The sequence below is a fragment of the Typopeltis vanoorti genome, chromosome 17, assembly GCF_054136105.1.
Source record: "Typopeltis vanoorti isolate ZY-2024b chromosome 17, IOZ_Tvanoo_1.0, whole genome shotgun sequence".
NCBI lineage: Eukaryota > Metazoa > Arthropoda > Arachnida > Uropygi > Thelyphonidae > Typopeltis > Typopeltis vanoorti.
The window spans coordinates 115109156-115135689 of NC_143565.1; the positions used below are offsets into that span (position 1 = coordinate 115109156).

General features: G+C 35.7%; 1 protein-coding gene across 2 annotated transcripts in view; it reads right to left on the reverse strand.

Annotated features, from left to right (window-relative positions):
- TSG101 (tumor susceptibility gene 101) overlaps positions 1–26534 on the reverse strand; it is a 220767-nt gene that overhangs the window by 167197 nt on the left and 27036 nt on the right. The window contains exon 2 of one of the 2 annotated variants that reach the window (XM_090407519.1): positions 19579–19643. In XM_090407519.1, coding sequence (XP_090263645.1) covers positions 19579–19626 — 48 coding nt within the window. In that variant the 5' untranslated portion in view covers positions 19627–19643. Of the gene's footprint in view, positions 1–19578; positions 19663–26534 lie in introns of both variants that reach the window. The other variant, XM_090407518.1, reaches the window with a different exon arrangement.

A 26534-nucleotide genomic window follows, 5' to 3' on the forward strand; every position in this document is an offset into this window, starting at 1 on the left:
AGAACCCTTGGCTTTGAGATAGACGAGGCAATCGACAAGAGGGTCTTTGCTAAAACGATCAGCAAAAATGTAGGGGCGGAAAATATCTCTGGCTTTACACCATACGGGGGTGGCAGGTTCCAGGTGGTCTGTAAAACCGTTGGTACAAAAGAAAAATTACTGAAAGGGATCGAATGCGAGGGGAAAACGTTTTTCCCATTTGTAGTGGGAAAGACAATTAAAATAGTTAGAATAGATAGATTCCCTATTGAACATCTGGAGGATGACGACAACATAATAACTAAAGTGTTTTCTCCGTATGGATTGGTTCGGAATGTAAAAATCAGCACAGACGGCGACTTCCCACAGTGGAAATCGGGAGAAGTGTCCTTCTCCATCATGATGGACAAGGAAATCCCAAACTTGATAATGGTAGGCTCAGCCAGGGTAATGGTAACTTATCCTGGCGTGAGAAAACAATGTTTTAGATGCGGGTCACCCGAGCACCTGGCCGCAAATTGCCAGAAAGACAGATGCAAAAACTGCAGAAAGGCGGGTCACGAAACAGCGCACTGTAAAGCGCCCTGCCTGAAGTGTAGAGATGCTACTCACAAGATCACCACCTGCCCTAAAAGAACAGCGGCAGAAAGAGCAAGAGGCACCATTTCGCCAATCCCGGATAATAGTCCTATAAATCCAAGACCTGTGGACAGCTCTATGCCGGACGGAACTGTGAGGGTGGCTCGCGATACAGTTGCGACTACAACAGACGCTGAAGCCCTCCCCATTCCTCCCCAGTCGGATAACACGTCACCTCAACCAGCTAAAGAAAAAGAAACAGGAAATATGGAAACTGAGCCAGCTGGAGAAAAAGAAAATATGGAGGCGGTCACTACTAAAACGACAGCGGTGGAAGCTACCCTTCCACGACCAGAGGTCGGAACAGTTGAATGGTTCCACAGCCCAGAGCGGGAAAAGTTAGGCCTTACATACAGCGAAGCTTTTGACATCATGGACGCATACAACAAAAGAAAAGAAAGAGAAGCTCGCGTTGTTGCAAAAGTAACCCCATCAAGCGAGGAACCCTCATCAGAGGAATCCGAATCAGAAGTAGAAGGAAGCAATGTGCAGGATACGGAACCGGCTGTAAACGAAGTCACGAACGGCTCCGTAATCCTAAAACACTCTAAGCAACCCCAGTATGTTAAAGACAAGCTATTCAAAAAAATGGGCAAAGACGGGGAACCTTCGTTCTTATTCCTCAGGAACAGCACGGGGTTCAAATGGGGAGAACTGTACTTCGCGGATATTACCAAGGCCGAACCAGATCCAATCCAGTGTCACCTAAAACTGAACCAGACCCAAGCTACCGCGTTTTGCGAATTGCTAAATTCGCTGTCGCATGCGGAAATGAGGACACAACATCCACAAACCCTCATGGAGTATGCTAGGAAGTTTGCAAAGAAGTAGGGGAAAAAAAAAAAAAAAAAGGTCCATATCTAGTTCAAATAGGAAGGGGAAGATCTGGAATCCCGAGCTGCGAAGGCTTACGTCGAGGCGGTGCAGCTCCTTGTGGGCTGCATCACTCGGGCCAGGCTCCTCCCCTCTCCCTGTCTATTCCCATATCTGTCTAGTGAAATGTATGTTTGTATGTGTAAATGTATGTGTATCCTCTATGCATTTGTTTTCCACTCACTCTCCCCGGACAGCCACCTGAAGAGGTGACTGGCCGGGGGGGGGAGAGCAGATGGAGGGAGGAGATGTCTGATTTTATGATTGTGTGTGTATCCTCTGTTCATTTGTTTTCCACTCACTCTCCCCGGACAGCTACCTGAAGAGGTGACTGGCCGGGGGGGGCTGGGAGGGAGGAAATGTCTGATTGTATGATTGTATGTGTATCCTCTATTCATTTGTTTTCCACTCACTCTCCCCGGACAGCCACCTGAAGAGGTGACTGGCCGGGGGGGGGGGGGGGGGGGGGGGGGGGGGGGGGGGGGCTGGGAGGGGGAGCGGATGGAGGGAGGAAATGTCTGATTGTATGATCGTATGTGTATCCTCTATTCATTTGTTTTCCACTCACTCTCCCCGGACAGCCACCTGAAGAGGTGACTGGCCGGGGGGGGCTGGGAAAAAGAACGGATGGAGGGAGGAAATGTCGGAGATCTGTTTGGTTTCTCACTCTTGAAGTGAGACCAGGCAGATCGACTGAGGCCTCTGTACCTAACTACCACTATCAACTCTACCTATTTACTCCTCTCTCACTATCCAGCTGACCCTCAGCACAACTTTGTACTCTTAAAAGGCCAATGATGAGATGATATGAACTCCCATTCTATCCTTCTTCTTCTCAATCTATACTTTGGATCCGACATGATTACTATTACAATGTTTTTAACTAATTGATAAGTTGTAAGTTGATTTCTAATTCAAATATAAAGAAAATTTATATTTAAAGACTGCGCCACTTTATATCTGAATTAGTTCAAGAATTGAAGATAAACCAACTCTCAACTACCCTTCCTTTATATGTTGTTATTTTATATACTGGCCGAGTATATTTAACTTACTTAATTTACCCGCTTTGGTTCGAATATTTATGAATGGTGCAGTAAAAGAGATTCAGGCAAAATACAACTTTGGATTAACAAAAACAAAAATTTAATTTTAGAATCAAATTTTACACTTAAGATCAAATTACTAATTAAGTTATTATAAACACTTCAGCCTTTCTGATAATACTGTCATACAAACTCAGACAATGGTAAATTTGTTATCTCTAATACAGTCTTCTCACAGTTCCTTAAGTTCCAAATACAATAAAATCGCAGTAACACCTCTTTTCAAGCAAACACTTTTAAATTTACACTTCAGCTAATCTTCGCAATAGTTACTGTTAACATAAGGAAATTATAGGATGAAACACACTCGCATCTCTGCAGAGGAATATTAATGGTTGGAATGTTCTTACCGATAATCTTCTTTCTTCATCAACTTACACACAAACACTTTTTATAACTGTAAACACTTTATACAATAAATGGCACTCATTGAAATAAAACTTCTAAGCAATAACTGAATTAATCAACGGTTACAATACACATAAACAAACGTTCTTGCATGAAGTATTACTGATCACTCATGAATTAAGGCAATACACAATAATTCCTTATCTTGAGGTTTTATACTTATAGTTGTTCATTCCTCCTGCATTCAAATAATTCTTTAGGCACTATAATTCTAAACACAGCTAACGGTAAACTTCAACTTTACAGCCTCTACTATTCTCTAGTAACTTCGTGCTTTGCTTCAAGGTTCTGCATGTCCTTGAAAGGTCGGCGCTGAAATTAAATCTCAACTCAAGTATTGCTAGTCTATTTAATAGTCTCTCAGCTGTTTTCCGTAGCTATAATTGTTATTCTACAACTTATTAGCTAACTGCTTCTCGACTAGTAGACTTAAATTAGCTCCTTGAGTGACTTGCCGACTCTCTAATATCGCACTCCGATTCCCCGAATGCTGAATGCTACGATTCCAACTGAATGCCAATCTCTCTCTTTTTCCTCTCTAATCTCTCTATTTTTTCAGCATTCTTCCCTTTTATATCCATTCTTCCCGCCTAAATTGCTTTCGTGATCTCTTTAACTAAAACTCTTTTCAATCAACATTCTCCTCATGCTCTGTTCCAAACTTGTGCAAGCTATCTAACATACGTTTCCATGACAACAAAACAAAACATAATAAAATTGAGGTATTGCATAACGATAAACTTCTACAAATAGGAATAAATAAAGAATATTTACATTTCAATTAATGCACAGTTAAAATATCAAATACAAATTCTTATAATATTAACATAGCAATAAATAAAATAGCTTAATAATATTTAATAGTCTTTTCATTATTAATACATATATCTTTGATTAATTAATTAAATATTAGATAAAATTAAAGGTAGTTATATGAATATTAAATTGTAAAATAAGTTGTTTACATTAAATAATATTTACAAGTCTAGCCTTTGTGATGGAAGATCATGTTGGATTGTGAACCAAATAATTACTCTAATCTCTACATAATCAGAATCAGGGCAGCATTTATACTGTTGGAGGCCTGAGGCGCAACATCATTATGAGGCCCTCAAAAATAGGCATTTTTTTAGTTTATTGAAAATAAAACTCAACATTTCCATAATAACTCATTTTAATAACACAATACAACATTGGCATACAGATATTTGCATTTTAAAAAAGTATAAAAATAAATCAGTTCAAATTTAAATAAAAAAATTAATAAATAAAAAGTTTTTTTTTCTGGCTTTGGTTTTAGCAAATATATCTATAATGTCATCATAACTGATCAAGTCCATTACATCCGATTCAATGCATAATAACGACATGTTACTTGTTTTTATTTTGGTGCAAGTTGCTTCTTAAATGATTTTTTATTCGTCTCAACACTGAAAATGAGCGGTCAGCACTTGCATTTGAAATAGGCATCGTCAAAAATATTTTTAAAATTGTAAAATATAAGTTTGTAAAATTTTATCAATACTAGTCTTGTACTTGTCTTGATCTATATCTTCCTCCAAAAAAATCTCAAACATATCTAATATGTGGAAATAGCTTTTTGTTCTTTCATTAATTTCCATGTAATATTTTGGAAATAAATTTCCAAAATATAGAATTAGAAAGAAAATTTCCCATGTAATATAATTTCATTGTTAGATTGTGAAACTTCGTCACTCATTTTTTCCTCGTTTTTTAACTCTTTACTTTTCATCTTTAAATTTTGTCTCATCTGTAAATAAATTCGCTTCTTCATTTATAGCAACAAAACTATTTCTTAGCGATGAAGTTTTTTTTTTAAAAGAATTTAAATGGAATCAAATTAAGCTTGCTAATCAAGGTAAAAATTGGAACTTCATGAACTATAGAGTTCAGATATTCTCACTAAAAATAAAAATTTTGAATTTATGGTAATAAAAATTATTGCAAAAATCATATTTATGGAATTACAACATTTATTTATTACAAGATTTATTCAACTCCAGCTTTGATTTTGTTAAGTTGCAGTAATAAGCATGATAATTCCAGCTTTAGTTAAAACGTAGAGGCAATAAATAGTAACAATAACTTGCTATACTCGCTAACATCCACTTTTTTACTCAACATTTTACCCCAAAATGACTAGAATCTTGATGCACAAAAAAATGAACTGAAAAATTAATTTAATTTATTAATAATAATAAACTTGAAATTCAAATGCTCTATTTATGTGATATAGAAACTACTCTTACCAACTAATTAATACAAATAGCAGCAGCACACAAAAAAACCTCTGTTGTCTGGAACTTGTTTCCAAATGATCGCAAAAACTTTCTTTAACTCAAAAACTTATTTACTCTGTTTACAATTTTCAATTATTAAACATCTAGTATACATGCAAAGAGGTTAGCTAACTCTCTAAGATACTTTTACAAACTGTATATCAACTTCAAATATGCCAATAGTATCTCTTAATGACACTTCTTGTTACTGTTAATCTAAATCTTAATTGTCCAACTAAAACACGTTATAAGAGGAATTGTACAAAGGTATATAACTTACAAAAGCTCTGTATCGCACATTCAGTCAAAGGTCTTGCACAGAAAGTTCTAAGGCAATTCTCTCATCTCAGATCTTGAGCTTCCTTCAGGAAATCTTGCTTCAGAAGTATCTCATTGGGAAAACAGCGGACTGAGAGCTGCACCCTACGGTACTCATATACAGCTCTGGCAAAAAAGTTATTCTCCCATGGCAAACAGAAAAACTTCTGAGCAAAGGTGCTTCGGATAATTTTTCTCGCCTTTTCTTCTATGCTTGGGCTCGCCAAAAATGCCTGGATGACTGCCTTATTTTTCTGTCACCTCCACTAACTTGAATTGCTGTCAACCGGGATTCCTCTCTGGCCTGGAAGCTTTTCTCCGGCGATTGGAGCATCTCCTTTCAGCAACTCGAAGATTTCTCTTAAGACTGGAACCGGGAAGCTCCTCTCTAGCAATGTCTGGAAACAGGAAGCCCTCTCTCTATAGCGACTTCTGGATCTGGGAAGCCCTATATGCTTAGCTCTGTCCCCTTTTATTATGCCTTCTCTGAGACCTCGCACAAAGTTTGTAACGCCTGATTCGGCATGATTCTTTCATCTTAAGTTTCAAGTTCGGCATGCTCTTTGTTCTCTTCTGTGCCTTCTTTTGATTGTAAGTTGCCGACCATCAGAAAGTTGTTTGAACCTTTCTGACTGAATTTGGAGGTGTTTATGTAGAGCTTGTAAGCCTTTCTCATACACACAAAATTTAATAAACAACCTTTCTAATGCTGCCATGTAGATCTATTGCATACAGCTCTGGCGAAAAGCATTGCATTTGTTTTTAGCACTCTAACATATTGTTATTAAAGAAGTATATATAGTCAATTTCCAAAGGGCTATTTACAAAAATATCTAATCCAAAATATACAGAGGCAAACAAGGTTATTTTTCACAACATTCTTATGGGGACTTGACCTAAGTAAAAAATCGATGTAACGTGCTTTGGAATATTTAAGCTACAATCGAGTTTTTACAATATTGATAAGAACGATAGTCTAAAAGTCCAGGTAGTCCAGCGAAAACCATCTGTGACAAAATGAAATTAGCTTATTTATTTAAAAACACAAAAATACAAATTTATTAAGTACAGGAATACCTTGTATAGTGTGGTTAATTGGTTCCAAGAAGAGTCAGCGCTATGCAAAACCGTGTTGTTCGAGGTCTATTTATAAAGGTTTTCAATTTAATTTGTTTATTACAAAAATTTAGGATAATAAAAATGTTTAAAAATGAAAAAAAATGTTATTTTTATTAATCAATAAAATAACTAATAATAACTAAATAAGAAATAAAATCCTTTTAAACTGATATAAAAGTTGTAGAAAACAAAACAAATAGTGCTTCAATTTTAGCATACCGTAATTTTACTTTTTACTAAAGTAGTCTTTTAGTATTCATTGAACCATCCTTGTCTCTTCAAGTACTAGATCTCTGTAGAATTTGATGGCATTATTGAGACTTTGTCTCACTTTAATGCTTCTTTCCAAATTCAGGTCGGCATTTATGAGAAAGTCGGAAGCTTCGTCGATTTTTCTCACAAAAGTTGAAAGGTCAGAAAAGGCAAATTCTTCAACCATGACATCAGTGGGGTCATCTTCGTCTTCATCTGCTTCATAGGCTTGTTGTTGTTCCAACTCCAAAAGGGTTTCATCATCCAGATCATTTGAATGAGAATCAATACAATCGTTCACATTGTTACAATTTCTGTTGAGATTTCCTCTTTCTGTGTCGCAAAGGCAACAAAGTCCTTTGAACAATGCAGCAAGATATTATGCCATACAGCTCTCATGTTGCTTTGAGTCACCTCTTGCCAAGATTCATAAATATTTTGAATGGCACCTTTTAGCATCTTTTATGTTAAATTTCTTCCAAAATTCACTCAAACTCCAAGAATCTTCTTCTGCTCCAACTTTAATAGCTTGAGCAAAAGTTCGTCTTAAATAGTAAGCCTGGAAAGTGGCGATAACGCCTTGATCCATCGGCTGCAGAATTGATGTTGTGTTTGGAGGGAAAAAATGAATCTTGACATTTTCATCTAAGTCAGTCAATAGAGTTGGATGGCCTGGCCCATGTCTAATAAAAGCAAAATTTTGAAAGGAATATCATTTTTTTACAATAGCTTTTAACTTAAGAGCAAAAACAAGTTTTAAACCAGTCTTCGAAAATTGAACGAGTCACCCACGCTTTTTTATTCGAACACCAATGAACAGATAAATTGTTCTTTGTAAAGTCCTTAAGAGCTCTTGGGTTTTCCGCTCTGTACACTAACAGTGGCTTCAATTTTAAATCACCTGATGCATTACCTTCTAGTAAAAGTGTCAATCGGTCTTTTGACACTTTATACCCAGCTTGTGTTTTTTCCTTCTCTGCTAGAAATGTGCGTCAGAAATGACGAGACTGAATGACGAAAAGAATGAATAAGTAGACTAGCATTCTTTTTTCAGAAGAATGCCAGTCTCGTTAGCATTAAAAATCTGATCATCTGTGTAGCCTTCCTTCTCAATAGGCTCCTTCAATTCATTGGGAAATAATTCTGCAGTTTTAGTGTCAGCACTTTCGCTTTCACATTGGATTCTTATGTTATGGAGTCCCATACGGCTTTTGAAATTGTAGAACCACCCGCAACTTGCTATAAAAGTTTCACTGGTTGTACCTCCTTCATTTTCGCTTTCAATTTCTTTTATTTTGTCATATAGACTTGTTGCTTTTGCCTGGATTATTATTTGACTCAAAGGAATATTTTTTTGATTACAATCTTCAATCCATATCATTAGAAGGCATTCCATATTTTTCATTGTAGAAGATCGATTTCTCGTGATCACTTTTGGCATATAAGAAGCGTTGTCATTCCATGTAATAAATTTAATCTTTTCTTTACTCTGAATAATTGTTCGTACAGACGACTCATTCATTGAATTCTCACATGCTATTTTAGCAAACGAAGCGCCATTCTCGTGACATTTTATAATTTCAAGTTTCTTCTCTAATGTCAACCACTTGCATTTTTTTGTTACTCCAACAGTGTCTTGTTTGTTTTGTCTCTTTTCACTCATACTTAAATAATAAAAAAATATTAAATACTAATATTAACGTAAATAATAAAATGCCATGGGGAAAGAACGTGTCTACGTGAGAGCAAATCGAATAACTACTGCATAAACGTGGCTCTCGACTGTCACTTGCGGCGCCCGGGAGTCGCTAGTCAGTGTTGACAATGTTAGTGTAATAATAAAAACCTCGTTAGACCAAAACCCATGTTGTTCAAAACCGCGCTATACAAGGTATTCCTGTATATCTTTATAGAGTTTATAATTAAAAGGACTAATAATAATAGTTTCTACAGATGTGTCTCATCTTGTTTTGGTATTATCAAAATTATCAAGTTATTCTGAAGCATTATGAATTTTGCTATTTTATTATTATGCCGCTACTATTTCTTCAAATGCGGCACTTTTTACAGCAAAGCTGGCTAAGTTATGTTGAATATATCTGTTCACAAATATACTCAAAATCCCTTTGACCTAATAAAAAGTCAGAATGCTGATGAAACTTCATCAGCGTTCTATCTGTTAAAATGCAACTACCCCCCCACCACCATTAACGGATTATTGTTGTTATGTGCACTGCATTTCTTGGATTGTCCCTTTTTTGCTGCACAATTTACTTATTGTGTCTCTTCCCAAATAAAAACGAATTTCACCAAGAAAGTTGAAATGCAAAAACCTACAGATTACATTATAAAAATTATCCATTACATGATATGATTCAAAATTTACGTATGATAACTAGCCTTCGAACTAAGATTATGAATAAAATAGGAAACTTAATTTGGAACAGGTGGAGTCAGTATTCATTTTTAGATTCAGATTTTCATGAATTTATAAAATAATTGTTTAACAAAAATAATTATCTTCAATCAAGTTCTTGGAGAATTTTAAAATGTATTGGTGATTAAAATAATTAGCAAAAAAATTGATAGTGACATTGATCTTCCAAAGTGATACAATATGAAGTATGAAAGGATTTTTTATTTTACGCTGGCATTAAAAACTATAATTATACAATAAAAACAAGCAGTAAAATGAATATAATTCATAGGTATTTAGTGTGATATAACTTAGATTGCAGTTACTGAGCAAAGGGCAAGCAACCACGTTTCTTGGTGTAGGCCACAGAACGTAGCTACGTACTCCAGGTAATGTAGTTAAGCGTTCTTTTCAGCGTGATGGACATGACGGTCAAACTACGCTTCTTAGCCATGTTCTTTTAGCAGGTGGACAGAATATTATCCAGGTTTGTTGGACGTATATACACGTCCAGCAAAGAAATGGTACGCTTACATACATGAAGGAAGCCTCACAAATTTTTCAGCGCCTCTAGTTTTTATATTATGAATTTAATATTTAAAAATAAGTATTCTATTTTGCAACTATAACTACGCTGTTTTTTTATTGTTCTTTGTGAGGAGTAAATTTTTAAAATGACGCCCCCATCTTGCGCCTAATGGTAAATGCGGCCCTGATCAGAATCCAACACTACGCTCCTCTAATGCCACCAACCATTCTGAATATTAATTCCCATCTTTGAATGCTGATATTTTGAGTCCCACTTTCTCAACAGTGAAAGTATCTTCCTTGCAGATGTTCCCATCGAGATGGGAACATCCTTCGAGATGTTCGAACAATTCCCATCTCGAAGGAAGGTTTCTTCCTTGGAGAAAACCACCAACCGGTTTTCCTCCTCTAATAGCAGAGATCAAGTAGAGATGCTGAAACATCTGTAATCATTAATGACCTTACACAAATTGTTCACATGTCCACCAGAATTGTGGACATGTTTACAATATTTCAACTAATAATACTCTTCCAAGTATGCTGTGAATGCTGTATATCCTTTAAGCAATTCAGACCACAATGTAGTGCCTATCTCTTCTCCAAAGGAACATTCAGAGGTAATCAAGAGTTCTTTGGCTTTTTAACAATGACAAGTGGGATGAGCTCCATAACTCTATGCCTTTTCCCCTTGGTTTTGGATTATATTTGACCTTCCAGTCCAAACATATGCATTGAATGTATCACAGAAGTAATCCTTACTGGTATGGAAATGTTCCCCACTCCACTCTAAATCACCATCCCTATCTAACCCTTGGTTCTCAACAAGACCTTTATTTTCCTTTACTGCTTGTATCACCCAAAACAGCCAAAAGAAGGAAACTTGCATTATGTGCAAATGGCAGTCAAGCCTTCTGATTACTTGTCAAAGCAATGGGTTGCAAATTCTGTCCAACACTTCTCCCATCCCTACTGCATCATCACCCATATAAAAAGCTAATTTCCTGGTTAATTACTCTCAAATGCATGCATATAGCTGATTTTGGTAAATGTCAACACTCAATTCTCTCTATATTCTTTCATCAGAAATAGATCAGAAGAATACTGTCCCAATTAGACACCAAAAAGTCTAATGATCCCAATGGCATTCCTCCAATTGTCCTGAAGATTTATTCTCCAGAGTTGACTCCTGTTCCATTTAACATTATGTTCTTATAAAGTACTGGCATCTATCCTACAGCCTGGAAAATGGCCATGTTGAATTTTTCTCAAGGGGTGACAAATTCCTACAATCAAATTACCTGAAGCAACTTCTAGTATGGATTCTGTTACTGCCAAATAACAGGGAATCTACTTGAATATCACTCATCTCTGGACTAATACCATGGAAATGTTGGCAAATCTCGAGTGGTTGCACTTGCCATATTCACAAAGGTCTGTTAAGTAAGCTCCCATCATTTATTCTGCCCATGACTTCTGCAACTGGACTGCCAACTTTCTAACTAGATGCAAGTTAGATGTGATGGTAGATTTTTTTTTTTTTTTAAACTATGCAACTAATGCTGGGGTTCCATAAGACTTCCTTCACACACTCTCTTTCTTCTGTATATCAGTAACCTACTTCAGTTGACAACCAACCCAATACACAGTTTTACTGATGACAGCACATTGCACTCCTTTTCATTTGACAAACCTTACACTATATAAATCATCTCAACTTACATAGCATCAACCTTCACTACTCACAATTCAGCTGCTGAACCAACTGCAAAAACTGAAAAGAATTTATGAAGCAGCAACAAGACATAAGTAACTCTAGAAATATTCTGGAGCAGAGATAGATTTTTTAAAAAATAATTATAAGATGATTTAGCTCTGGTAAATCACCGAAATGAAAGAGGACCATAATCATTATTACCATACATGAAGATTGTTGCGTCGTATATCTCTGATATTGATATATCGAGGCAATATATTTAACTTTATCCTTTCCTACTTCAGCCGCTTTATCAAATTCTATTGCATGTACCTCTTTGTTAAGTCGGTTGCGCCATTGTTATGTGATCTTCATTAATATTAATCTTAACATTAGGTCTCACTTCTCTTATACCTTTTCTCACGTAATTTAACCTTTTAAGGGCCACCAGAAATTACCTGATCCCTGAATTCCATGAGTTATCCTGGTCACTCAGCAAAATTTATTTTTTTTATCTGCGCCAGCCTGGGCCTTAAAGTTAGAGATAAACTCAGCCTTTAGGATAATCATAGAATATGAGGTGCCACTAATAATGCTAATTGAATTCTTAGAAGCCTTGGGTTCTCTGGCTTATTTTATTTGCAGTCGTGCCCTACTATTTTCAATTGGGGTATCCCCGCACACACACGATCACAAGTTCGATGTTTTATGAAAGGTCAGTCATCATGATCAGAAACACACGTAAGTAAGAAATCAAAATATTTATTAAACTCATTATATAATGCCATACAAGTTAAAGTAGTTATCAATTCTAATTTAATCTTCTACCTTTCTCTCACCCTCTCACTCTTAAAACAATTATGCATTGACTTCAAAATGCTAGCAAATTCAATGACTCAACATATAATACATTCTTAATTACAGCTCAATTGGACATTAAGGCATTTTAGCACATTTATAATCTCTCTCGGATTAATTACGACAGAATCTCTATCTAACTGAAAGTTCTTAAAGTTCTTTTTTTTAAAGCATAGTCATTTACATAAATCTTAGTTCTTCACTCTTTCTTCCATTACAAATTTAATGATGCATTCTCTTAACACTGTTAGTCAATTCTCAAAAGGGGCTAGAACAAGTGAGAGTACTTATTTATTCTTTATCCGTTTTCTTCCGTCCCTCCTTCTTTGTTTCGACTCTGGTTGTCTTGATCTTATCACCACGTGGGTTACACGTGCTTGCCTGAGCTGGGCGCTATCTCTCTGCTAAGGTTTTATGTTGATGACCTTCTCATTGACGGCCTACGGTTGATCTTGCCGAAATCTGCTGCAGTGTCATGCCGGAACTTTTCGTAAGTCAGCCCTCAGAAATGAGAGCTGAACTGCGATGAACTCTTGGAGCACACGAAGAGAAATGCAAGAACAAGAAAAAACGGGGCTGATTTACTTCCGTGTCGCAGGTTTCATACGCTCCCCTTGAGCGCAACCTTTCCGAGTTGGAATTTCTCTTATCGTCTCACCGATTGGTCTCAGGCTGGGTGACTTCACCGATCAACATACGGGACTTCTCGTTTCCGGGAACGTATGCATCATGATGTCTTCTCAGATGTGATGCCCGCGGGTGCTTACGCTGCTCTTATAGTATTAGGGCGATCTTTGCCCTATGTTGCTGAATAATACGCATCCTTTCATTTATAATATTTCACTAATGATTTCTCTCATATCTGCCCCATTTTGTTGACTTACATTCATGCTAGACATATAGATACATTAATTAAAATTCACATAATTCACAGTTTATCATACAAGATGTTGTTACAAAAAAAAAACAGTCACACTGTGCTAAAAGATAAGTATGCATATATATTTTTTGTTAATTGTTAGATTCTTGAACGGTGACGTCATGTAAAATTTGAAGTCGCCTATTTCAGATCTAACAAGATGAACTTTTTGAATGGGAGACAGCTTAACAGCAATGAGTGCAAATTTTGAAATGAAGAAATAGCATAATTATGAACACAAATTTATCTGACAATCTATGGTAGAAAATAACTATGCTTACTACACCAGACTAGAAATTATGTCAATTTTTTTTTTTTAAGCAAAACTTCTTTAACTGCTGAACAACTAAAGTAAATATGTGATAGATTATGCTATGTATTAATGGACAGTTGAGCGTGTTGAATAATGTTTGATGTAGGTGATAGTGCTGGGTGCCCTCCAATGAATCCATGGAGATGTCATGCAGTAATATCAAACTAAATGATAAATATAAGGCCCAGTCCAACTCAGAGTATACGTACTGTTACATCATATGTATTAAGAGAAATAGGCATGTCAACTGCTAAACTTTTCCTAGATTACAAGACGATGTTTCACTAAAATTTCTACCAATATATTACTAATTCCTTCTTACATTAAAAAAAAAAAAGGGTAATTTTTCACTTGGTTCGTGATAATCTGAGAATACAATGTAATTTACAATATCCTGTAACAAGTCAAATTTCACAGTGTTTCTTCTAATAATTTTCTTCTGATATTAACATCTCCAATTTTGATATCATGTTTAATACCACTTTTCTTCATAATGTGATCCATACAGATAATGAATAACAGAGGGAATAATGTACATTCTTGTCTCACACCAGATTTAACATTAAACCACCTTCTTTACGTCAATTCTAACTGCTGACTTATAACTCAAATAAAGACTAAGTATTGCTTGATATAATGCCTCATTGACACCATATAACTGTAGCATATTGAATAGCTTCTCTCTTGGCACCTTGTCATATTCCTTTCAGATCGACAAAACTTAAATACAGATCTTTGTTATATTCCCATGCTTTCTCGACTATTTGTCGTAAAGTGAAGATCTGATCCTGACAGCCTCTATTTGGCCTGAATCCAGCTTGTTCTTCACCAAGCTTTTCTTTCACAATTCTTCTCAATCGTTTCTCAAGTATACTTGCATAGATCTTGCCAGGAACACTTAGTAGGGAAATACCTCTGTAATTCTCACATTCAGTTTTATTTCCCTTTTTATATATGGGTACTATGAGAGCTCTACTCCAATCATCAGGAATTTGTGCCTCTGTCCAGGCCTTCTGAACTATGCAGTGCAGCCACTGTAAGACTCTTATACCACCATACTTCAGCATTTCTGGTCGAATATCATCGACTCCTGCTGCCTTTCCACATTTCAAGCCTTTGATGGCTTTTTCTACTTCAAGTATGAATATGTAATCCTGACTGCATGCCTGGTCAGTGTTTTTTACCACTGTGCTGTCATCACTGCTTGTTTCATTTAGCAGTTTTTCAAAGTAACTACTCCATACTTCAAGGATATCTTTTTCACGTTTTCATGTCACCTTTATCATCTCTAATTCCTTTTACAACACTCTTTCCTCCATTCCTAAGCTTCTTCAACAACCTCCAGAATATTTTGCCACCTTCTTGATATTTATTTTCTATATTCTTGCCAAAGTCCTCCCATGACTTTTGTTTAGCTAGTTTTACACAGTGTTTAGCATTCTTGCATTTGTCTCTGTATTCTCTAAGAGCACAAGATGACTTATTTGCCAGGAACTTTTGATATGCTTTCTTCTTTTCCTTCACTGCCTCTTTAACTTCCTGTGCCCACCATGGAGTTCTGATTTTTCTATCGTTGCAGACAACCTCAGTGTTATCTTCAAGACTTGCCAATGAATCTCCAAGGTTTGGTTGCTGTTCTCAAACTCTTTCATTTTTTCTTCAATAATCTTTGTGTATTTTAGTCTACAGTTCACATCTGAGAGATGCTCTACTTTTATTCTCTTTAAAATTTTCTTACATGTTATTCTTTTTAATTGTGAAATTCAATTTTATCCTGCTCAAGACTAAATAGTGATTACTTCCAATTTCAAATCCTTTGTACACTCTGGAGTCCTGCACCAGGGAGAAAACATCACTATCAACAATAACATAGTCAATGAAATAATAAACCAAAAGGCTATTTTACCAGCAATATAATATTATATTGCCAGTAAAATAGCCTTTTGGCTTATTATCTTAGTAATTAACATATAGTTGTACACCACTTCGGCAATTCGATAGTAGAGGTATGCAAGTTCGGTTCACTTAAAACCGTGATATTCCATTCCAGGTCTACCTACTCACTGATGAGACCTCAAAAAAGGTTGAAACCGGTCTGGGTAGTGACCTCTTCTCATAATGTAAAACAGTATATATACATCCCTTAGGAGCTGGGTTTTACATTATGAGAGAATATTAAAGTTAGTGATGGAGCTTGCTCCACCTTTGCATGGAGTTGCCTTGGTGTTGTACTACCCAAGTGATCATTTATACTTGGTTCTGCCGATAGTTTTTTCGGTATGAAACTCTATGGATTCTGATCTGAGTTTCGTACCCAGCTATAAAATAAAACGGGATTTACCATCCCCCTTTTAATTAATAGTCAATGAAATTTTTCTTATTCCTTGCCTCTTCTCTCCGTGTGAATTTGTGCACATTGTTATGTTGGAACATGGTGTTAGTAATAACCAGTCCATGTCCTGAGCAGAAATCCAACAGGTATTTACCATTATTAGCTTTACTCTTTTCTCCCAATTTTCCCAAAATATTTTTGTATGTCTCACAATCATTTCCTACTCTGCTATTTTGATCCCCAACAAGGACCAACTCTTCCTTTTACATTGTGTCAGTTACTTTCTCTAAAGCCTCAAAAAATTCTCCATTTCTACCTTAGTAGAACCTTCCGTGGGACCATAGGCACAAATAAGTCTCATTGTCCAATTTCCCATTCACATAATTGCCCACATCACTCTACTTGATAGTGCCTGCCATTCAAGAAGATTAGCTTCGTATTTAGTGTTGAATACTATGGCTATTCCTTCTTTTCCATGATTGTCATTGCCTGAATATAACATTTTGTATTTATTGCTCAGAAAAATCTCACCAGCTTTTGTCTTTTTTGTTTCAGTCACCCCTATTATGTCAATCTGGTATTTATCTAATTCCTCAGCTAGCTCTATTTCTTTGCCATTCGGGCTTCTTATGTTGACAGTACCGATCTTTAACTCTGGTGATGTTGAGTTGGGGTATGTTTTCAGATTTGTTCCAGTATCTGACTTTTCGCTGTGCACCCTGGTTTCCTGGCAAAAACCTTGATCTTCCTCAGTATACTTTAGTCTAAACAATATCAGAAAAATTACTCTGCTTCAGAAAGTTATCTATGAAGAGACAATAGGACAAATAGGTGTATTTGTCCATAAGTGGATAGCAGTTTGTTGTCATAGAAGATTGCAGTAGCAACTTCTTGTGTATATCAAGTCCAAATGATTTTACTGAGTGTTACATCAACAAAATCATCACTAACTATAGGGGTTCCTTGTCATCTGCCTCCCAAGAGGTGGTCCTTCATGCCATCATTTTTTGTTAAAGGTGTCTGTGAAGGAATAGCTAAACTGCTTAGATCTCTTGGCTTACATGTGTTATTTTACCTTATTAATGGGATTCCTGCATTTTTTTTTTTTTTAGGCTCTGCAAAAGATAGAATTGTGCCTTGTCCTACCTCAAATGTTAGTGTAAACAATGTCAGAAAAAAATTATATGTATGTATGTATTTTTTATGTATATTTTCTTAGTGTTTTTCCTGTACCTATAAAGCCAGGTTAGGCTTTATAGGTTTTTTAGCTTGTAGCATGAGGATCATTTAAGTATTTCTGGTTTCTTTTTTCTTTCCTCTATATTCATCTACTTTAAAATAGTTTTAGTTTTCCCCAAAACTATTAAAATCTCATATATTACATTCACTTATCTTAGTCTTATAAATAAGACAAAAGAAATACTGTTTAATACTGTTGATCTGTGATTAACCTCTCAAGTTCAGTAAGAGGAAACATCAAACGACAAGAATATCATCAATATATCTGTATAAGGGAGGTTCAGGAGAGATGCTGTTCAATATCTATTGTTCAAATCTCTCCATGAAGCACAGTCTTGCCATAAATACTGCTACAACTTCTGCACACCTCCATGCTGCCCACAAAATTACATGAGCCTGGTTCTGTTAGTGGCGCTGTGCGCAGCCAGCATTCATGTGTTTATCAGCAGAGAGAGAGTTGTCTAGCTGCACAGGTTAACATCAGTGGGAAGATTGTGAAAACCGCATAGCTGTAATAGCACTTCACAAGGTTGAAATGTAGCCACTTGTTATTTTCAACACGCTAAAAACACTCAGAATCAGTAGGATATTTGTGTACCGTTATAAAAATACAGAAGACATATCTGACTGCCAAAAGAACAGACTGACCACACTGCAATAGGATGCAACAGCTTGTGAGGACTGTAATTGTGGTGTTGTGAGAATTGTGTAATTGTGGTGTTGTGAGAATGCAGAAAGTGAAGTCTCAAGAGATGACTGTTTCACAGAGAATGACATCATACGTACTAACTCATGACCTGGGGATCGTCATTCTACTGGACACTTCACAACACAACAATTTATGCAGCACAGGGTGATAAAATCAAAGGGATATCTCTGTGTCTGTGTCATGTACCACCAGATAGTGATATGTGGTTGGGCACATCTCATCTCTTCATAGATGAGAAGATTTTCACCATTTAAGAGTCATTTAACTGTCAAAACAATTATGTATATGCCCCAGATGGTCACACAGCACATGCCATGACATCCAGTATTCAGAGAGGTCATCACCCAGCATCAGTGATGGTTTGGTTGGAAGTGACGTATTGGTGTGTGTGTGGGGGGGGGATCCAAGTTGCATTTCTGCAAGAAAGAGGTCAAAACCTCTGCCAAAGTGTATCAAGACACCATGCTGGCACCTGTGGTACCTGAACAACACCTTGTTTCACAGCAGGCAGTGGACCTTCCAACAGGACTCAGCCCATGCACACAAGGTGAGGACCACACAGTGGTTGGAGGCAAATGTGCCCAACCACATATCACTATCTGATTGGCAGTCTGTTATGTTAAAAAAAAAAAGATTTTGAAAATAGCATTAAACATAGATGGTCTTCAAATTAATATAATTTGTTTATTTGTTTTTGATGACTAACAAACTACACTCTACTGTGATATCCCCAAATAATGTAAATTACAGCCTGACAATAATTTCAAGGTACAGAAGCTCCCCCCCCCTTATCTGCAGGGGATATGCTCCAAGACCCAGTGCATACCTGAAACTGCAGATAGTACTGAACCCAATATATACTATGTTTTTTCCCTATACATATATACCTATGATAAAGTTCAATTTATAAATTAGGCAGAATAAGAGATTAACTACAATAACTAATAATAAAATAGAACAATTATAAGAATATACTGTAATAAAAGTTATGTGAATGGAATCTTAGCAACCTCATTGCGCTTTGGGGCCATTATTAAGTAACATAAGAGTGGCTTGAACACAAGCACTGTGAAACCGTGACAATCAATCTCATAACTGAGACAGCTGCTAAGTGACTAATGAGTGGGTAGCACATACAGTACAGTGTGGATATGCTGGACAAAGGGATGATTCACATCCCAGGCAGGGATGTGAATCATCCCTTTGCAAGTTTCATCTGGCTATTCAGAATGGCATGCAATTTAATACTTATGAATTGTTTATTTCTGGAATTTTCCATTTAATATTTTTGGATTGAGGTTGACTGTGGGTAACTGAAATCATGGAAAGTGAACCCGTGGATAAGGGGGAATACTATACCGAGAAAGGTTATTATATTATCAAGTAAACAGCAAGGAAATATAGCATGAATAAAAAGTGGTCTATAATAAAAGGTTAAGCTAATCCTCTAATTATAACAGTAACTATTTTGTTTGCAAAATAACACTAGCGCATGTTTTAGATCAATTATGTTTGTCCTTGTGATTAGAAAATGTAATAAACAGGAAATCAAAGTTAAAAACAGCTAAACTACTCACTTTTGAGAGCAGTTGACCAACATATGCATCAAATGATTCTTGTGGCATTTTCTATACTTGAATACCTATTTATACAACAGAAAACTACAATAAATAATATAATGAATAAATAATTGATATATAAAAAATCTCTGCAAATTAATTAAAACATTTAAAACAAATTTTATACTCTTGGCTCAAGATTACATATTCATGATTTCAGTTATCAAATGAAGCATACTGATGAGAACTTATTTCCATTCTTTTGATGTCACATCACCATCAGGTAATTAAAATGACATTATCAAAAACTTGATGTGTGACATCAAAAGGGACTGATACTTAGAGTCATACAAACAATCAATTTCTCCCAATGGTTTCATGGAGTGATGACTATGGAACAATGATGTGAAAATTTTTACCTTTGAATCAAAGGTAAAAATTTTCATATCAAACACAGAACAGCTATATAAACAGAATAGAACAGGACAGGTTAGTAAAGCAAATTTTTTTTTTTTGCCAGGATGGTAGGAAAAAGATGCAGAGGAGATCAAGATCTAGGTGGAGTGAGACAGTAAGAAATGCCCTAGACAACAAATATAAGATTCGACAAGACTGGAGTCCTCATAGATAACAGATTAATTTGGAGAAAAATTGTCAACAGGAAGTTGGTAATGATGTAGACTTCTCATGTAGCACTATCATAATATCCTGCACATCCCTGAGGGTACATATCAGGAATCTGATGAACACAGAACAGACTAAAGAAATCAATAATAAAATTAACTAGAAAGGCAAAAAAGCACATGCTTGCTACAAAGCTTTGCATGACATATACACTTCTGAGATCATCCCAGGAGTATAAGTAGTAGATACATACTAGCCATACATACAATTGTAGATACATACAATTAAACCAATCCTAATGCTAACTAGCCCCTTTGCAATTAATTGCCATCTGGTGGAGGGGGGGGGGTTAAAATGTAATCAGATATTTCAGCAGATTCATCTGGAGTGATGAGTGCCAGAACAAGCATAATAGTTAACCATGGAGCCCAGGACTAGATATGTTCTTTTGTGATGAGTCCTCATTACATCAACAACTGATTTAATGAGGCTTTACCATCGGAGTGCTTATAGATATATTAACCACTGAGGTAAGGAGACTGACTGCCTTCTCAGCAATCAATTATTTCCATTTATGTTTTGTGGCATAGCAGGTCACTGTCAGCATTTCAATTAAAATGACTAAAGATTTCTGTGAGTAATGCAAGACTTTTACTTAAATGTAACTAAATGTACTTAAACTAAACATATTTTCTTGCAAAATTTCATGATCAAATGCTATACAGAAGTGGCAGAATTATATCAACCAATTATGTGTATAGACAAAAGAGATCAAAGTTCCATAAACTACACATTAACTTTAAGTGTGCACCCCCCCCCCCAAAAAAAAGTATCACTGTTACATACATCTTGTTGAATACTGTAAATTTGCTAAACATCAACAATTCTTGAGAAGTAAGGGGGGGAATACAAATTATTGAAAAATATATTTAGGCTTATTTGCTGGTTGAAGCTCATGTTAAGGTTAAATGGCATGAAAACAGCACAATAAAAGAAATAGGTTTATTCACCATTATCCCAATTCTGATATTTTAACTTTACTTAAAAATGTTTCCCCTAAACATTGCTCTCCAATTTTATTATCCATGTCAGTTATTCACTTGGAAGGACACTATACATAAGAGAGGGTGCAGCAATAGGTTCTCTCCTCCCCTACAAAACTTCTGTATGGATTTCAAAAGACGCCTTCAATACTGCAGTTTTCAAACTTCCTATCTAGCTGGGATATGTATATATTCTCCAGTTGGATACACAGCCAGCACCTTTTCTAAACACTTTAATCATAGATTTCCCCTAACAAAACTCTTTCTCATGTTACAGAAAAGTTACTCAAACAGGTAGATATATTCAAGCTTTCCCATTTCCTCCTCTCTTCCACACATGCCAACAATAATATTATAATAAAAAAGTTGTTAACAAGAGCCATCAACTGTTCCAACCAGAACTTCTCTTGCAGCTGAACTCTCCTTTATTCATCACACATTCTTATACAGTGGCTACAATAATATATATATTTTTAAAAAAAAGAATTGAATGACTAGAACCAAGATTTAAGTAAAAAGGTTTTAATATAAAAACACAACTAGTTTTGGCTTATAACAGCCTTCATCAGGTGACATTATAAAAGAAAGAAAAAAGACTAAAACACTGAAGCTTAAATAAACTATGAACATCATAGAGAGAGTCTCTATACATAATTGACATTAAATCGTTGTGGCTGTATTTAAAGCTGTTCTTTTGTTTGTTGCATTGTTGGGAAAGTACGTGCTAGTAGCAGCATCTTATGAAAGCCAGTACAATTAAAGCTGACTGACTATCTGGGAGGTTGTAGCTCAAGTTATTTAGATGAACAGGATTGAAGATGATTTCCCTAGATTCTACGATTTTTCTCTCTAGTTCATCATTGCAACGGAAGATGTTAGTAGAATTTTCCCAGCAGACTTTGTGACTTTGAGTTTCATCACTAGGATTAGCCGAGAAAAGGATATGACTTGATAATGCACTGGCTCACTGTCTCTTGTAAGTAATGGCCCTCATATGTTCTTCCATATGCAATTCAACAGATTTGTCTGTCTGCCCAAAATAAGGAATATCACAATCACACAATATTTTATATACACCAGGGTATTTGAGATGATGATGATGACAAGATTTTTGGGTGGCTTATTAAGAAACGGATCTTTGGAAGTGGAGTGAATAAGATTCCGATATTGTATTTTCTTAGAACTTTTGCTAATTTATGCGAAACTGTACTTATGTAAGGAATAGATATATTGCCTTTGAATCTATTTGTTTCTTCTGAACGATGTCTAGGAGGATTAAGAAAGAATCTTTCAATGATTCTCTTGGAATATCCATTAACTTTGAAAGAAGTTTTGAGATGGTTTATTTCTGTTAGTTCATTTGGGTCATCCAGAAGAGAACGGGTTCTATGTCCAAAGGTGAAAATTATTCCACGCTTATGAGGAGGGAAGTGATAGGACTGACTATGCAGATATCTGTTGGTATGTGTGGGCTTTATATATATCGATATTTTGAGTTAACCAGAAGAGTGGGTCAGTTTGACATCAAGAAAAGGCAGGGAATTATCCATTTCAAGCTCGGCAGTAAACTTAATACTATGATGTATTAAGTTCACTACGCCCCATTGTAGAAGGTATCAATTCTCCGACGTACAACCTTTCAAAATATCTTGCCAAATACCTAGTATTTGTAAGTCCTTTATGAAGAACATTACAGATTTCGTTACATACATCAAGGATATAACAGTTAATCAAGATGAAATCATGGCTAGCTTGGACATAACTTCTCTGTTCACTAATGTCCCAACAGATGAAGTCCTAACATTACTCAAGGACAAGTTATCCAAAAAAATGTTAGCCTTGCTTACACATTGCATCAAGTCCAGTTACTTCAGATTTCAAGATACTATATACAAGCAAAATCATGGACTGGCTATGAGTAATCCTTTATCACCTGTACTTGCAAATATTTACTTAGAGGATTTTGAAACCAAGACTATCTCTTCCTTTATTTTAACAGCTAAAGTTTGGAAACACTATGTAGATGATGTCTTCATTATTTGGAGCCATGGACATGATTCCCTTATGGTTTTCCTCAAACATCTCAATAGTCATCATAGTATTATGTTTACTGCCGAGCTTGAAACGGATAATTCCCTGCCTTTTCTTGATGTCAAACTGACCCGCTCTTCTGGTAAACTCAAAATATCGATATATAGAAAGCCCACACATACTAGATATCTGCATAGTCAGTCTCATCACTTCCCTCCTCATAAACTTGGAATAATTTCTACCTTGGGACATAGAGCCCGTTCTCTTCTGGATGACCCAAATGAACTTCTTACAGAAATAAACCATCTCAAAACTTCTTTCGAAGTTAATGGATATTCCAAGAGAATCATTGAAAGATTCTTTCTTAATCCTCCTAGACATCGTTCAGAAGAAACAAATAGATTCAAAGGCAATATATCTATTCCTTACATAAGTACAGTTTCACATAAATTAGCAAAAGTTCTAAGAAAATACAATATCAGAACCTTGTTCACTCCGCTTCCAAAGATCCTTTTCTTAATAAGCCACCCAAAAACCTTGTCATCATCATCTCAAATACCATGGAGCATATAAAATATTGTGTGATTGTGATATTCCTTATTTTGGGCAGACAGACAAATCTGTTGAATTGCATATGGAAGAACACATGAGGGACATTACTTACAAGAGACAGTGAGCCAGTGCATTATCAAGTCATATCCTTTTCTCAGCTAATCCTAATGATGAAACCCAAAGTCTGCTGGAAAAAATCTACTAACATCTTCCGTTGCAATGATGAACTAGAGAGAAAAATCGTGGAATCTAGAGAAATCATCTTCAGTCTTGTTCATCTAAATAATGACTTGAGCTACAACCTCCCAGATAGTCAATTCAGCTGTAATCATGTACTGGCGTTCACAAGATGCTACTAGCACGTAGATTCCCAACTATACAACAAACAAAAAAACTTTAAATACAACCACAACAATTTAATGTCAATTATGTATAGAGAATCTCTATGATGTTCATAGTTTATTTAAGCTTCAGTGTTTTAGTGTATTTTCTTTCTTTTATAATGTCACCTGATGAAGGCTGTTACAAGCCGAAACTAGTCGTGTTTTTATATTAAAACCTTTTTACTTAAATCTCGGTTCTAGTCATTCAATTCTTGTTAAAAAATATGTATGTTAACCGAGTTAATGATCATTCTTTCATATATATATATATATATATATATATATATAAAATAATAATAATGAAAATTAACATGATACCTGCTCCTACCTGCATTTTATATCTCTCAATATACAGATCGCAATTATGCTATTATCTGTCCCTTATATCCAAGGGCATTAAAAACAGCTGGAACTTGAAAGAAATAACGTTTACTGCTTTCAAACCTTATATGAAGCAACCTGCTTTTATCCATTCTCAAGATCAACTCCCTACCCTCTCAGTTCAAGGTGTATTACTAAATTCCTTGTAAGAACTCATCCTCTTATGGCCTAATTGGAAGCTCTGCCAACATCAATCTTAAAGAACAAGAGATATATTCACTACCACAATTAATGTCAGTGGTCTAGATCAGAGTTTCTCAACCTGACAACCTGGTCCACGACGACGGGACAGATGGTCTGCAGGCAGACGTAAATTAATTAAATAAATATATATTTTTTAATTATCCAAACAAAACAAATTAAAATTGAATAAGTAAGTAGAAAGTATTGAAATCAAACTGAGACATAAAAAAATAAATAAATAGCGTCAGAATGTTAAAAAGGCGGAAGCAATAAAACTATATTGCTGTTCACGTCACCCCTCGTTTATTATTCGTCACTCTGCTGCTAAATTTGTATCAGCAGAATGATGAATAATAAAAGAGGGGTAAAGTGAACAACAATATAGTTTTATTGCTTCTGTCTTCCCTTGCTGTTTTGTCAGATTTGAAGTGAGCATGTGTTATCTACATTTCAACCAAATGCTGAAGATTTCCCTCTTTCAACCAAGGCTCAGTATATCTTCAGAAGTGCTAAGTGATACTTGGACAAAGTGCGTCGTGAGTTAAGCCTTTGTTAAGAATTTATATATTTTTCAAAAACTATTTTAATAATGGAAATGTGGCTTAGAACTAGGGCTTTGAAAAGAAGAGCAAATGGAACAGGTGATGCTAACCCCTAATTGTGATACATGTGTTGTAACGGCAAGTAAATCTGATACTATTAAAGTAGAAGAAATAAGCAGTTCAAAGAAAAAATACAGCAGGAAATATAACAGTTCATATTTGGAATTCAGGTTTACTTGGTGTGGAAATGAACGTGAACAGAAACCTCAATGTTTTGTGTTATGAAGTGTTGTCGAACTAGTGCATGAAACCCGCGAAACTCCGACATTTAGAAATTAAACATTGTGATGTGAAAAATAAGCAAATAGAATTTTTTCAGCGACGCTTAGGGACATTAAATCATAGGAAAGATATAGTTTCGGCCATGGGTTTGATTAATGGCAAGGCACTGGAAGCATCCTATCTCTTAAGTTTGCGCATAGTGAAAATAGGGAAACCTCATTGTATTAGGGAATTTACTACTTCCAGCTATACAAGATGTGGTAAAAACTATGTTTGGCAACAAATTACTAAATGATGCTTGATTCCTCTTTCAAATGACAGTGTCGGTCGCAGAATTAATGATATGGCAGGCGACGTAGAATCTCAGTTAATCGAAAGAGTTAAGAAGAGCCCTTATTATGCATATCTATAAGATATGCATAATAAGATATGCGCATTATAACATTCATGACAATATTCTGTTTTGTAGAATTTTGTCATCCCGAACAACTTGAGAAGAAATATTTCACACTCTCAATAATTACATACTACACAAAGGGATGCAGTGGGGAAAATGTATGGGCTTCTGTTCAGATGGAGCTCGCGCCCTTACAGGCAGGCATAGTGGGATTGTTTCTAAGTTCAACAAAGTAGTTCCGGATATGAACTGGGTACATTGTTTCATATCCGAAATATATATAGGGAAATAAAGATAGGGAAGCGTTAGCCTCCAAAGGAATTCCACTAGAATTTAAAACTGTGCTATACAATGCTGTAAAGCTAGTTAATTTTATTAAGGCTTGACCGATAAATAACAGGTTATTTTCAGTATTCTGCAATGAAATGGACAGCAAATATATACAACTTCTGCTTCATTCTGAAATTCGCTGGCTTTCCAGAGGCCAAGTACTAATACCTGTTATTTCAATTAAGGCATGAAGTTTTATTGTTTGTAAATGAACGTAATTCTAATT